This window comes from Tetranychus urticae, chromosome 2 (assembly GCF_039701765.1).
Source record: "Tetranychus urticae isolate SD_2017Ah chromosome 2, NJAU_TeUrti_SD_1.0, whole genome shotgun sequence".
NCBI lineage: Eukaryota > Metazoa > Arthropoda > Arachnida > Trombidiformes > Tetranychidae > Tetranychus > Tetranychus urticae.
Window position 1 is genome coordinate 11,151,914 of NC_142959.1, and position 14,255 is coordinate 11,166,168.

At 31.7% G+C, this 14,255-nt stretch overlaps 4 protein-coding genes across 4 annotated transcripts; 2 read left to right on the forward strand and 2 right to left on the reverse strand.

Annotated features, from left to right (window-relative positions):
* The first annotated feature begins 416 nt into the window (after positions 1-416).
* On the forward strand, positions 417-2,372 carry Dbp21E2 (putative ATP-dependent RNA helicase Dbp21E2). The gene is made up of 4 exons (XM_015926465.3): positions 417-1,253; positions 1,309-1,415; positions 1,483-1,920; positions 2,001-2,372. Exons 1-4 carry the CDS (start codon positions 455-457, stop codon positions 2,250-2,252), a joined length of 1,596 nt encoding a protein of 531 aa, XP_015781951.2. The 5' UTR covers positions 417-454; the 3' UTR covers positions 2,253-2,372.
* A 120-nt stretch (positions 2,373-2,492) lies between these two features.
* Pfdn2 (prefoldin 2) lies at positions 2,493-3,452 on the reverse strand. The gene is made up of 3 exons (XM_015926468.3): positions 3,201-3,452; positions 3,006-3,129; positions 2,493-2,831 (listed from the first exon to the last, which is right to left on the reverse strand). The coding sequence occupies exons 1-3, from the start codon at positions 3,335-3,337 to the stop codon at positions 2,622-2,624; spliced, it is 471 nt and encodes a 156-aa protein (XP_015781954.2). The 5' UTR covers positions 3,338-3,452; the 3' UTR covers positions 2,493-2,621.
* A 344-nt stretch (positions 3,453-3,796) lies between these two features.
* Positions 3,797-4,340, reverse strand: LOC107359453 (uncharacterized). The gene is made up of 2 exons (XM_015925927.3): positions 4,241-4,340; positions 3,797-4,183 (listed from the first exon to the last, which is right to left on the reverse strand). Exons 1-2 carry the CDS (start codon positions 4,250-4,252, stop codon positions 3,896-3,898), a joined length of 300 nt encoding a protein of 99 aa, XP_015781413.2. The 5' UTR covers positions 4,253-4,340; the 3' UTR covers positions 3,797-3,895.
* A 4,962-nt stretch (positions 4,341-9,302) lies between these two features.
* LOC107360113 (sodium-dependent dopamine transporter-like) lies at positions 9,303-13,895 on the forward strand. The gene is made up of 12 exons (XM_015926740.3): positions 9,303-9,857; positions 10,114-10,350; positions 10,424-10,565; positions 10,908-11,046; positions 11,143-11,221; positions 11,284-11,443; positions 11,512-11,749; positions 11,825-11,953; positions 12,018-12,117; positions 12,185-12,285; positions 12,433-12,607; positions 12,671-13,895. Exons 1-12 carry the CDS (start codon positions 9,563-9,565, stop codon positions 12,733-12,735), a joined length of 1,860 nt encoding a protein of 619 aa, XP_015782226.2. The 5' UTR covers positions 9,303-9,562; the 3' UTR covers positions 12,736-13,895.
* The last annotated feature ends 360 nt before the right edge of the window (positions 13,896-14,255 follow it).

The window sequence follows — 14,255 nt, forward strand, 5'->3', positions numbered from 1 at the left end:
TTTTGCAAGAAAAAATTACTTTGTAATTTAATTCTGGTATTTTTTGTTTAATTAGACAACTCATATAATATTCTGAATTAAAAATAAAACTTACTTGATAAAAAAACTGATTTAGGCTAAATTGTTTATTTCTTACCTTGACTCTGACAATTTGAGACGATTTGAGAGGGCCATTTTAGATGTTTGATAATTTTTTGAAGATTCAGTCACAGAGATCAAATACCTATATCACTGTAATAATTAGCCGATCCATTAAGAAATTAAGATTTTAATCCATTTCCATCAATTCAATCATCTTTTGATCTAAATGAACAACAAATTGTATCGGGATCCAACTGATTCTCTATAGATGGCGCTAAATAAGCAAAATAAAAACATGTGTTTAGTAAACACTGTTTATTAGTTTAACTGTTATTGATTTGTTTTGAAGTTAAACTTGTAATAATCTAATAAAATGTTCGCAGTTTTTACTCCAAAATGTCATTCTATACTCACAGTTTCTCAATGCAAACGGTTAATGCACAACGTCGATACGATCCCGGTCATTACTGTTCCCAAATATTTGGAGTCACAAGTTAAAAGACATGAACGAAGAAAGAAACAAATATTGGAGGAAAGAGCCAATTATTTAAAGACATGTGGTGATAGATCTAAACCGGTGGTAACCTGTAAACTCTCACCAAAGCTTAATCATTATTTATATCAAAAATATCCTAAAGATAAGAAAATTCCTTTAGCTTCACAAAGCTGGAAAAGTGGTAAATATAAAGGTGATGTCATAACAATACATCCTCATGCTGCAAATCCTCATTTCGAGGAAGCTGAGAGGTTTGATTATACTTTCAAAGCTGCTGGACTTAATGATAATATCATCAGTGCAATCAACAATATGGGATATTTCAAGCCAACTCAGTGCCAACTTCGAACTATACCAGAAATTTTAAAAGGATTGAATGTCGTTTGTTGTGCTGAAACCGGATCGGGTAAAACACTTGCTTACTTGAGCCCGATTATGGAAAAAATTTCACTGGCAAAAGCTAGAGGCGATGTAATAGAGCGTCATCCCAACGCAATAATTGTCCTTCCATCAAGAGAATTAGTTCACCAGATTGGTATTCAAGCTCGTTCTTTCGGATCTTTAATTGGAGTTGGTGTAGCTCCGATTGTTGGTGGTGCACCTACAGCGCTATCTCACACGGGGTATGATGTAATTATTACCACTTTAGGATTGATCGGGGAACACACTAAACGAGGTAAGGTTACATCTAACCTTAGGATTATTCATTTTTCTAACAATTCTTTTTTTAGGAGTTTACTCTTTAAATAAAGTGAAAACTTTGGTGCTTGACGAGGCTGATACTTTATTAGATGACACTTTCAGTTATGGAATCGGTAATTTATTATCTGACTTAAGGGTAAGATATTTTTCGTTAAATGTGATCATTTCAAAACTATTAATACTTATTTCAATCATCTTTACAGTTTAAATCATCAGAAAACCGATTTGGAACACAGCTTTGCCTTGTTAGTGCAACTATTCCCCAGGAAATAGAAGAGATAATTGGAGGCTATGTAGATTTTAACTCATTTTCTTGGACCGAAACGCAATATCTTCATCGATTGATGCCCCATGTTAAACACGTATTTCTCAGATTACATAAATATGACCGTCCAAATAAGTTATTAGAATTAGTTGGTTACAAGTTGCAAAACAAGAAGAGGATTATTATTTTCAATCGAAAGCGTTCAAGTTGCGAATGGATGTACAACCATTTGAACCAAAGTGGCTTCCCATCATCTCATTTACATAGACGAATGGATGAAAATGAAAGGATTAGTCAATTACAAAAGTTTCAACAGGGAGAGACTAATGTTTTGTGTGCCACCGATCTAGCCTCAAGGGGGATAGATTTCAAAAACGTAAGATAACCTCTATTTCACTAGTTATTCAGTTTAGCAAATTTGAAACTTTTTATTTTCATCTTTATTTTCAACTCTAGGTTAGTGACGTTGTTAATTATGATTCGCCTCACCATGTATCCGATTATCTCCATAGAGCTGGAAGAACGGGCAGAATTGGATCTCAGCAAAATTGTACCGTTACAACTTTTGTTTGTTTTTCACCTGACGTAGATATGCTACATGCTTTGGAAACATCTGTTCGCACAAATAGCAGCATTCAAAATGTAAATGGAAATATTAAGAGTATATTGAAAAATTTAAAAAGGAGGAAATTATCCAAATATTTGTAGATACATATCCAATTGTAATCTTTCTGGCCTAACAATTTCTGTATTTTGACACTCCATTTATCACGAAGATTTATGTAAATAGTAGAACAAGTAAATTAAATTTCATATCTTATAAGTAAATTATTAATGGTGCATTTTCTTTGATTCGGTAGTGTTATAGACCTCAACTTTCTGTTGAATACATAATATAATCATATGCCTAACGTTATCCATTCAATGAAATATATTTGTTGGGCTGAATATACTTCAATTTAGTTTAATTGTTAGATATTAGATATTTTGTGTATCTCATGTTTTGCAATATGAATAAGTAAGCAAATCGCGGAAATAAAAAACAATCCTGGAAATTTATTGAGACAGTTTTGTGACTCATGACGATGAAGGATTCGCCACCGACGAGGAATCGGCTACTAATATACCAGATGAGGAGGCTTGAGTACCAGGTTTACTTTCCTGTGGATTTTCTCCCTTGTCATAAGGTTCTTGTCTTATTTTAATATTATGCTTGTCCATGTAATCGTTGATTTCTTGTCCTTTTTCGACTACCTTAGATTTCAGTGCTTCTATTGTCTTAGCAATCTATAAAAGAGTGATATAAATAAAAGGTTTAGTTCATACAAATAAACATTAGTTTTCTTGAATTTTTCATGTCAAGAAAAGGTCACATTAGATGAGATCGAAGTATTTCCCAGCTCTGGTGTTAGATCACAGAAAATTAGATTTGATAAAAGATTAAGATTTGAAATATATTACCATTTCTTTGTTTTCTATCACAGATGGAAGAATTTCTTTCACATTTCTTTCAACCAAAACACCTCCAATGGAACGAAAACATTTACGATCTTGATCGACTGCTTTCAGAGCGTCAATGACTAAACTGTAAAGGGACACAGATAGAGTAGAAATATATGAGCAATTTTATCCACAATTATATAACATATAACTTACACATGTTCATTCAGGTCATTTTCTAATTCGATAATTTTATTGTTGATACTCCTTTGAGCTTGCCTCAATTGATTAAAACCAGCTAAGATCTGTTCATTGGTAAGAGATTTTCCTTTGGTTTTATCTTTATCTGCCATCACAATTTCTTAATAATACTGGATATAATAAAGTTGAAGACTGAATGTTGATTAATCTCACAAGACACTCAAAAAATCCAAATTAATAAAGGAACAGACTGACTAAAGATGCATAAAATTTAAATGATCAAGACAAAAAAGCGTGTTGTTTGACTAAATTTGGGTGGAGAAATAGGTAAACATGCAGACAAACTTTAAGCGGTATTTTCAACCTTACATTTCAAATGTACAGAATTATTACAAAAAGACATTAATGGAGTGAACAAAATTAATAGAAAATTATCCGATAATTAAAAAATAAAAACTAATCATTTCAACAGTAATTGTTAATCTTAAAATCTTAAAATATTTTTTTCTAAATTTTAAAAGGAGCAAAACAAAGATCGCGCTAAAAACATTCACTTATCACAAAGCAAAATTTGATAATGCACCACAATTCAGGGGAAATAAAATTCAATCTCATTTATCATAATATCAACATTTTATTTGTAAAGGTATCAAAAATATAAATCATTGTAGGTAAATTAATCTTTCATCTGGTAGAGCAATTTATTTACTTCATTTTTTGTAATAATATCCATCCCAAAGACCATCCCAATCATAGTATTTCCAGGATGAGTAAGGGTAGTAATGTCCATATTTGTATCGATGATATCCATGGCCCCAACCATTTCCCCAGCCATTTCCCCAACCGTGGTTCCAACCACTGTAATAAGAAGGCCAATATTTGTACATACCGTAGCCTCCGTAACCTCCGTAACCACCATAACCTCCATAGCCCCAACCATAAGTGGATTCACTTGGATATACCATTGCAAACAAGACGAAAACAGCCAAACCGAAGATCTGTAGAAAAGTGAAATTGTAATCAAATTGTTTCATTGGATTGATTCAAATACTTACAATGGATTTCATGATGGAATGGAGTTAAGTCGAGCTGAGTTTTCCAAACTTATTGAATATGATTTAAAAAGTGACTTGATGTTGCTTGGTAAAGCTGAAAGTGTCAACTGTGACTTTTGATTGCTATTGCATCGAGTTTATATACACTAGATGTTTCGGGTTTGGTTTATTACGATATTAAGTATTAGGTATTAGGTATGAAAATGATCATTAAGTTTACCAGAAACTATCAATTAACTCAATTGGAAATTTCAAGTTTGAATATTATTGATGATGAAAACAATGCAAAAGTTGAAGATAATTATGTTCCAAGGTTGATGAAAATTGAAATGGTCACACATAAAGTTTATTGTTTTTATAAATCTTTATTGTTTTTAACTTCATTTTTTTAATAAAATCGCGATTTAGTCAATCACTATTATATTAATTTATAAATTTTCAACTGCGATGTCCATTGAAAGTGTAATTAAAACCGTAGCTACTGAAATTGGGTACAATTAGACTCCTAATTTATGTAAGTTGTTCATTTTAAATGTAAGGCCTAAAATATTTTCAATGTTTGCATGACTTTTAGAGGAAAATATTGATAATTTAGAGTTAATTATAACAATACATTAATTATATGATGATGATTGTGGTTGAAGGTCGATTGAAAATTCATTGTTGCAATCAAATGACAAATAAAAATTAATAAATCAGTTTATCATTTCTTAATTTTCTGTTCAGTAAGATATGGTTGAATAATATATTTAACCTAATTAATACTGATCCATACACATTGCAAGTACATTAATATTAGATGATTACGATTAACGATCAGAAGCTGTAAAAACAACAGACTAATTTATTATCAATTTCAACGATTAAAATGTTTACACTCAATTTGAGAATAAAAATTAGTCAAATAATAATTTAGTGTTGATCCCATCTGATTTTGTAGATGATTGCTGAATTAACAGTTGTAAATCATCCTAAATGAATAGATTAGACAGTAACTATGGCACAATCATCAGCAATTCAGCACTAATTGTAGATTTAAACTAATTTAACAGATCGAAACAGCACAGTAATAGGTTTGCCAGATTTGGGTGAAGTCCCAACATCAGTGATGTTTAGCAATGGCTAATGTCTTATGAACGATTAGATTTGGCTGTTAATTATTTATTAATAGCTTCAATTAGTTTCGAAAACTCAATCTGCCATCAAAGCTATTTCTCGAGATATCAGCTAGAAGTATCACTTACAACTTTGGTAAAATACTTGGGATACGAGCGAAAGTATATCAATCATGACCACATTCAGGAAAGGTCCATAAATTATACTAACGTTATGCGTAGATAGCCTTTATGTCGCGATAAGGGTTGAAAAAGGTCGAATCAAAAGTGTTCGAAATTTGCTCACATATTTTAAGCTGATACTAAAAGGACAATCGTCAAGTTTACACACGAATCGAAACAGACAGGCAAAAAGGAGTAAAAATGGTTATTTTGTAGTTTAGACTCTTTAAGATTGTGTGGCCATAGGACTGAGTCGATATAAAAGAGCGGCAAGAAAACGACTCAAATTTTGCTATTGTTGATAGACTTGCAGAGTTAGTCTTGTGTCAATCGACACTATTTGCATAGACAAATTAAAACATGGATCAATAGAAACCAAGTGAATGATAATTTAGGGTCACTTTATTTCCATTAAAACATTTGGGTTGGCCATTTTTGGGTTGTAAATACACCAAAAACAACTTATTAAGCAAAAGAAGCTCTTCTCAACCCATTTCTTGCTAAATAAACCAACTTTCTGGTTTAGATTGCAGATGAGATACACAGAATGCTGTCAAAGGCTCGAAAATTTGATTAAAGAATTGAAACTTACGGGGTTAATAGAACAATTAAAACTGAATCCATTAGTGTTAATGAAAAGATCATCCGATTGATAGTTTAAGAGTAAATTGAGGTCAAAGTTGAAACTTCGATCGCTGTTTACTCAACTATGGAAATAGATTTTTTTATCAAACTCATTCTGGCGGCATAAATTTTAATGCGTAACCATATAATGATCTTATATTGTTGAATAAAATTTTCGTTTTTTGTAAAACAGACAAAGTTCGATTTTTACATAAAGGTGTCGCATTCGGTGACCGAAAACTTTAGCGAGCTCAAACTCATTATCCGTCAATGAAAAACAATTGCTCACATCATGGGTCCAATAGTTTTTTCCATTCGAAGACAGTTCGCTTAATTTTGGCCATTGGACTAATAACTTTGGACCTAAATATTTCGAGGATGATATCATCTACAAGTATCATTCTTCGATCCATCATTAGATCTCATCATGAACTATAAGATGATATAACTGAGCACGCAATAAAATCCTAGCTAATCCATTTAATCATGAAAATCATTAGATTTGTGTTTGAGTGTCCATCAACTTTATAAACAAAGTCTCAAATCTGACAACATGAAAAATCAAATGCTGTAACTTTATTTGCAGAATCTTAATTAATTTAATGTTTCGGTATATCATAGTATATGATGAGATCTAATGATGGATCGAAGAATGATACTTGTAGATGATATCATCCTCGAAATATTTAGGTCCAAAGTTATTAGTCCAATGTCCAAAATTAAGCGAACTGTCATCGAAAGGAAAAAACTATTGGACCCATGATGTGAGCAATTGTTTTTCATTGACGGATAATGAGTTTGAGCTCGCTAAAGTTTTCGGTCACCGAATGCGACACCTTTATGTAAAAATCGAACTTTGTCTGTTTTACAAAAAACGAAAATTTTATTCAACAATATAAGATCATTATATGGTTACGCATTAAAATTTATGCCGCCAGAATGAGTTTGATAAAAAAATCTATTTCCATAGTTGAGTAAACAGCGATCGAAGTTTCAACTTTGACCTCAATTTACTCTTAAACTATCAATCGGATGATCTTTTCATTAACACTAATGGATTCAGTTTTAATTGTTCTATTAACCCCGTAAGTTTCAATTCTTTAATCAAATTTTCGAGCCTTTGACAGCATTCTGTGTATCTCATCTGCAATCTAAACCAGAAAGTTGGTTTATTTAGCAAGAAATGGGTTGAGAAGAGCTTCTTTTGCTTAATAAGTTGTTTTTGGTGTATTTACAACCCAAAAATGGCCAACCCAAATGTTTTAATGGAAATAAAGTGACCCTAAATTATCATTCACTTGGTTTCTATTGATCCATGTTTTAATTTGTCTATGCAAATAGTGTCGATTGACACAAGACTAACTCTGCAAGTCTATCAACAATAGCAAAGTTTGAGTCGTTTTCTTGCCGCTCTAGCATATCGAGCATACGGTATTTAATTTAATCAATCTTGTAATCAAACATACTGTCTAGCCCTTCAGAATAGCAGTTTTCGCAGAGAAAATCAATCTTCAATAGCGACAGTCATTAGTACATTAGTAGATTTAGCAAAGGAATTTCCTTTGCATTAAGCAGTGGCAATTAATGAATCTCGATTTAACGATAAACTTTATTGATTTAAAAATGAAGGAATATCAACATTCAAGGGAAACCATGATCATATTTATATTGTAAATCGAAGTTTAATTTTAAATTTTGCTGTACTAATTGTGCCAATCACTTTGCTTAATGTACATTCAATAATCGTGGTAGATTCATAGTTGATCCATACAAACAACCTGGAAATACAGTTACAAGGAAACGGAAAGAAATCCAGGTTCAAATGGAACCTTAAATATTGAGCTGATTTTTTCCAGGGAATAAAAGATGAAATGATGTTAAGCAATTATGATATTATCGTTTTTATAATGATAATGGTTAGTCTTGTTAGTCACTTGACAAAGTGAAGGTGAATTAGAAGAGTTGATAGATAATATATAAAGTTGAACATTCTTGAGATATTTTAGCTTTGCAGGTTAAATATGAAGTATAAGGAAGATGAAGGTTAAGGTGAAAAGGATGCAAAGATGATTGTTATGATGAAGATGGTGATGAAGGTGATGTTGAAAATGATGAACCAGAATATGATTAAGGGAAGGAAATATCACAAACTCACATACACACACACAAAAAAAGAGTTGACAAAAGTTGAAATAATGGATTGGAAGGTAAAGAATTTCAATTATTGTAATCTAATCAAATATTGATTTTGTTGATGAACACTATTCATAACTTGTCTACAATTTATGCTCATCATTAAACCATCATCTTCCCAGTAACACACGAGATTATCTGGTAATCCTTAACCAGAAAAGGAAGCAATTTCAAGAAATAAATCATTCCAAATAATCAGTTCAACTCAATTGTCCAATTTTCAAGTTGAAAATCAAGTGTTATACTTGAGATTGCAGAGACTCTGGAAATTTCAAGTTGAAGTTTCAGAGTTTGAAATGTGAAATGAATGCTGCATGAAATATCAAACCAGGATTTGACTTTGATCAATCTTTTTCTTGTAATTTCAGAATGCATTTACACTTGATTGGTGACTGTTAACAAGCCTTTAGATTAACTTGGTCAGGCTTTTGCTGTAAATTTGTGGGTTAAAAAGTGGATATTTTGTTTCCAATTGACTTGCTTCATTGACCATTACACTATAACTGATAGAGTGTTGAGGTCAGTTGATTTAAGGAATGTAATATGTGGATATATCATGGTTTAATAGATATTAAAGATGAAAGTGAGAGTAAACTGATTTTAACAATACATCTTGGAGTTTTTTATTATTATTTTCATTTCCTATACTTGTTTGGTTTGAGTTGTATTATATGACAATATTTTGCCTTTCAGAAACTCTTATTCATCTTATCAAATCTTATCAATTGTTGAGTCAATTTATTTCACCAAGAAAACTGATATTCTACAGGTTAACAATGAGTCCAGATCTAGTCCATCTATTGGCGGTTCAATGTTTTCCGGTTGACCTTGCTCTTTTTTGTTTTCATCTAAGTACATCTTTGCCAATAATTTTTCCTATTCATTCATTTTCATCATCAAACATATTGCTGGTTACATAGACCTGCGCGATTATCAAATTGTTGTGCTAACTGTTCAGCAAACACCACAGGTTTTGGCTTATCAACAGATAGAGTTGAGGGTTGAAAAATTGAAAGCTTAAAAGTTTAACCTAAACTTGATAAAAAGTGCAAATTATGTTAATTTGGATTGTTAAGTTGCCTTTATTTAGGTTTATTTAGGTTTATTTGGGTTTATTTTGTTTAAAATTGGTGCTTATTGGACTGTTGATTGGTGCAATCCACAAGTGATGATAAGTGTGGTGTTTAGTGGACAAAAGTGAATGCAAGTTTAACTTTATGACAAAGCCATGGATGATGATGATTCAAGTGAGCAAAGTGTTTCCATTGAACCTTCTCAAGATTCGTTCAATTTGAGAAAAATAACTACAAAGTTGTTTAATTTTTCACAAATTTCAAATGGAAAGTGTCAATATTATGGTGAAAATGAGTGTACAAAGGTGGATATCTGTTCCTCACAAGAAAGGATTAATGAACGAGGTGAATGGGATAAAAAGATTGACTTTTTATTATCCATTATTGGATTTGCTGTTGATCTTGCCAATGTTTGGCGTTTTCCTTATTTATGCTACAAAAATGGAGGAGGTAAGTGTCTTTATATAGCCTAACAAGTTTATTATTACTATTATTCAATAGATTTATTATAATGTCTGAAACAGACCAGATAATCAATCTGTTCAAATCTTAAAAATACAATCAGCCGACCATTGTATTCTCAGCTCTTTTTGCCAAACGTTCAAAACGTCGGGTTAGCTACATAACTCTCCTAATATGTTGAGTTGTGTTTGATTATGACATTTATTAAGCTGAACTAAATTACTTTATTTGATTTGTTTCTTAGGAGTCTTTTTAATCCCATATACTCTGATGTTAATTTTTGGAGCCTTGCCTCTCTTTTTCCTGGAACTATCTTTGGGACAATTTGCTAGATCAGGTCCCATAAGCATTTGGGATAAAATGTATCCGGCAGCCAAAGGTGTTGGTTACTGTGCTGTTCTAATCTCGTGGTATGTTTCATTTTATTATAATGTAATCATTGGTTGGACAATATATTACATCATTACAACGATTACTTCAGGTTTGTTTCCTTTCTTAATGCCGTTTGTGTCTATTCTATATCTGAATAATCCTTGTTATTTTTTCTTATTCAGGAGATTTACTTCCGTGGCAGCATTGTGATAACGAATGGAACACTGAGAATTGTTTTGCCGTCAATAAGATTATAAACTGTGAAAACTGTACCAACCTGATACCATCAAATACCTTGTCAACAGCAGCTCAAGAATTTTTTGAGTGAGATTCATTGTTAATTCAATCTTTTATTTTCATTGAAATGAAAATATTTTCTCACTTTTTTTCATTTTTCAACTTTCTTTTTGTCAAGTCTTTCTATTCAATCATACCAGTTAATATTATTACCATTCATGGGTTCATTTTTATTTGTTTTTCTTTTAAAGGTATCTCAAAATGTGCATCAATCAGTGAAACAGTTGAATTAAAACAATTTTGAAGGCAGCATTTTTTAGCTTATTACTTGGATAAATAAGTCCATATTGAATAATAGCACAACTTGCAGCTTTAGTTGACAAATCTGATAAAAACTGGAATTAATTGCTTTGATTTTCTCCTTTGCAGACGCAAATTATTGCAAGTCGATTCTTCCAAAGGTTTCAATGAGCTTGGAAATTTAAGACCCGAGATGGTTGGTTGTGTCGCATTCACTTTTATTTTGCTCTACTTTGCACTCTGGAAAGGTGTTAAATCATCTGGAAAGGCAAGTAAACTTCCAATTCTGTTTTAGTCATTCCTCTTATCGTTCGTACTGTAGCATTATTAACTAATTGTTTTCTTTGCATTTTTGAAATGATAGGTTGTTTGGGTCACTGCCACAGCACCTTATATTATACTTACAATTTTGTTGATTAGAGGGGTTTTCCTACCCGGAGCAGGTAAGCATAATCTTTGAAATCGTCATTGAATAATGAATAATTGAAAATTTACTTTGAAAAAGGCACGGGAATCGCATATTACCTGAGCCCAAGACTAGAAAAGCTTCAACAGCCAGGAGTTTGGGTAGATGCTGCTGTTCAAGTCTTTTACTCAATCGGAGTTGGCTTTGGAGTTCATCTTACATATGCATCATTCAATAAATTTAACAATAATTGTTACAGGTAAAAACACAGGTTATTTTGATACTGGGTTAGTTTAACTAATTTATTTTGAACTATCTTTTACTTAGAGATGCACTTTTAACAGCTTGTATAAATTCATGCACATCATTTTATTCTGGTTTCGTTATATTTGTCTATCTTGGTTATATGGCTCAAAGTTTACAAGCTGATATTTCGACAGTTGCTAAAGAAGGTTATGGCTTGGTTTTTCAAGTTTACCCTGAAGCAATTTCAACTCTACCTCTAGCTAAACTCTGGTCCATACTTTTTTTTGTTATGTTAGTTACCCTTGGTCTTGACTCAGCGGTAAGTTAATCTTTATTGACAAAATATAAAATATAATGATGATTATGATACAAATTATGATTATAATCGTTACAGATGGGTGGCTTGGAAGCTGTAATAACCGGTATCACCGACGAGTGGAAAATAAAGAAAATTAGTCGAGAACGATTAACAGCAATGGTTTTATTCGCCTCGTTTCTTGTTTCATTAATCAACTGTACTCAGGTTAGACCAGATTAGACCAAATTAGTGAATGAATAATACATAAATAAGCCTTTGATTTAAATAGGGTGGTGGATATACAATGGTATGGTTTGATAGCTATGCGGCTGCAGTTTCCTTATTGTGTTCTGCCTTATTTGAAGCTTTAGCTATAGTTTATGGATATGGTAAGCAAACTTTTAGATTTGAATCAAAACATTCTAACTGCATGTTACACTTTGATACTGTTTACAGGAATCAATCGTTTTTGTCTCGATATCGAATCCATGCTTGGATTTAGACCGGCCTTTTTCTGGAAAATTTGTTGGAAATACATTTCACCATTTTTCCTAATAGTAAGCCAAACATCTTTTGTATCGTCGAGAAAAGAAATAAAGACTTTTTTCGAATCAAGTCCTAACTCTTAACTCTTTTTTTACTTCTTTTAATTCATAATTGAATTCGTTTACCCATTATTTTATATAAATCTGTTTCATTCACAGTGCATTATAACTCTCTCTTGTTTACAACCTGAACCAATTATATTCATGGATTATGTATTCCCTTCCCAAGCTAATATTTTGGGATGGATATTTGGATTTTCATCTGTAATTCCAATTCCCGTTATTGGAATCTTCCATCTTCTCAAATATTGTCTTTTTAAACAGACTGACATAGGTGAGTAACATGACAATCGCTGAATTATGAAAAAACTAATCTTTCTTTTCTTCCTTAAAATAGGAATGAACGTGGTTAGAGATCGAAAAGTAATTGGCTTACCTTTTCAATCAGCAGTTTACATTTAGAAATTCAACATTAAACGATTCTACAATGAACAAAAATGATGAAGTTTATTTCTATAAATGTATCTATTTTTGTTTTCATAAATATATAAACATAAAGATGATTAAAGACTGGAAAATAGCAATTTAGATAAAGAGGTTAAGTGCAGGATAATTTTGACTTGTTGATGAACCAAAACAAAATACTGTGTATTGGTGAACAAAGTGAATACCATCCAGATACACTTAAATATGTACCTGAAGAACAATAGATTGCCGATGAAGATTTTAACATAGAGTTAAGACTTTCTATTGTCAATGGACCAACAAGAGCGATTCGTAGGACGATTGATAAAACGATAAAACAGGTTGGCTTTATTGGAGAAAATTTTATATTGGATGGACTTTCTTTGCTCATACGATGTATTACAGAAATAATTCTGACTCCAAGGTAAATCTCGATTGCAACGGGGATGACAGACATGACCACTATATTCCATATGAGCAAGAAAGTAAAATAACCATGACTTTTATCATGAGAAAAGGAATCTTCTGTAGCAACTGATTCACTTTCACAAGTTTCATAAGGAATGGCTGCTGGCACGGCTCCTATTGCAGATATTGTTAGATTGATGAGGAAAATTTTCCATAAAGGTTGCTCCGTTATCCAGTTTGTCTTGAATGGAAGGACTATTGAATAATATTTATCGAGTGAAGCGATCACAAAATAACATTCAACCATGAAACGTGAACAGGACAAGGCAAATGGGAAAATCGATACACATAAATATTTTTTAAATCGTCTCAATGATGTTACTGAGGTACAGAATGAATAATCATTGAATACGGAAGCAGTTAGCGCAAAAAACTCAACTATATTCATTTGAAGTAGAATCTGGTCAATCTTTTTGAGGCCACAAACTCGCCATTTATTATACCAAAGAATCACAATCCAGACATTCACTGCTAACCACAACACTACTGGAACTATAAAGCCATAATCGTCATATGGAAAGATGAACATTGTTTAAATTCACCAAAATTTAGAATGGAACAAATGAGTCAATTGAATCAATTGGCGTTAATATGTTGTATTCGAATGATGCAAAAAAAGTTTAATCTAATATGTGTAATTAAACATGCGCCTATTTATCTGATTAAAGTTAAATTGTGTTAGCTTTTAACATTAACTTGAGTCTATTCGATAAATTCAATGTAAATCATGTTCTTGAGTCACTTAATGCCATTTAGATTCATGCTAATCCATTATAATATATTAATAAATATTGAATGAGTATTTTGTTTATGTTAGATGGATTTTGTTTGAAATCAATTAGTCTATCAAAGGAGTAATGCATTAAAGTCAACAAAAATATATTAGGAAATATTTTATTTTAACGAAAGATTATTATATAAAAGTAAATAATTCAACTACAGTAGAGGTTCCAGTTAAGTTGTACCCACTTAGGTTGTATTTTTGTTAGGTTGCCACCTAGCGGGTTAATGTTTTTCACAAATTTATGAGAATCAAAAATTTCGCAATT

What these genes read in the sequence shown, in the direction of transcription:
- LOC107360113 (XM_015926740.3), top strand. Translation starts at nt 9,563, where the DNA reads ATGGATGATGATGATTCAAGTGAGCAAAGTGTTTCCATTGAACCTTCT. An exon ending in GGTTTTCCTACCCGGAGCAG is followed by an intron (nt 11,222 to 11,283) that starts GTAAGCATAATC and finishes ACTTTGAAAAAG; the next exon opens with GCACGGGAATCGCATATTAC. An exon ending in TTTAACAATAATTGTTACAG is followed by an intron (nt 11,444 to 11,511) that starts GTAAAAACACAG and finishes TCTTTTACTTAG; the next exon opens with AGATGCACTTTTAACAGCTT.
- Dbp21E2 (XM_015926465.3), top strand. Translation starts at nt 455, where the DNA reads ATGTTCGCAGTTTTTACTCCAAAATGTCATTCTATACTCACAGTTTCT. An exon ending in CGGGGAACACACTAAACGAG is followed by an intron (nt 1,254 to 1,308) that starts GTAAGGTTACAT and finishes TTCTTTTTTTAG; the next exon opens with GAGTTTACTCTTTAAATAAA. An exon ending in ATTTATTATCTGACTTAAGG is followed by an intron (nt 1,416 to 1,482) that starts GTAAGATATTTT and finishes TCATCTTTACAG; the next exon opens with TTTAAATCATCAGAAAACCG.
- Pfdn2 (XM_015926468.3), bottom strand. Translation starts at nt 3,337, where the DNA reads ATGGCAGATAAAGATAAAACCAAAGGAAAATCTCTTACCAATGAACAG. An exon ending in AATGACCTGAATGAACATGT is followed by an intron (nt 3,130 to 3,200) that starts GTAAGTTATATG and finishes GTCCCTTTACAG; the next exon opens with TTTAGTCATTGACGCTCTGA. An exon ending in TGATAGAAAACAAAGAAATG is followed by an intron (nt 2,832 to 3,005) that starts GTAATATATTTC and finishes ACTCTTTTATAG; the next exon opens with ATTGCTAAGACAATAGAAGC.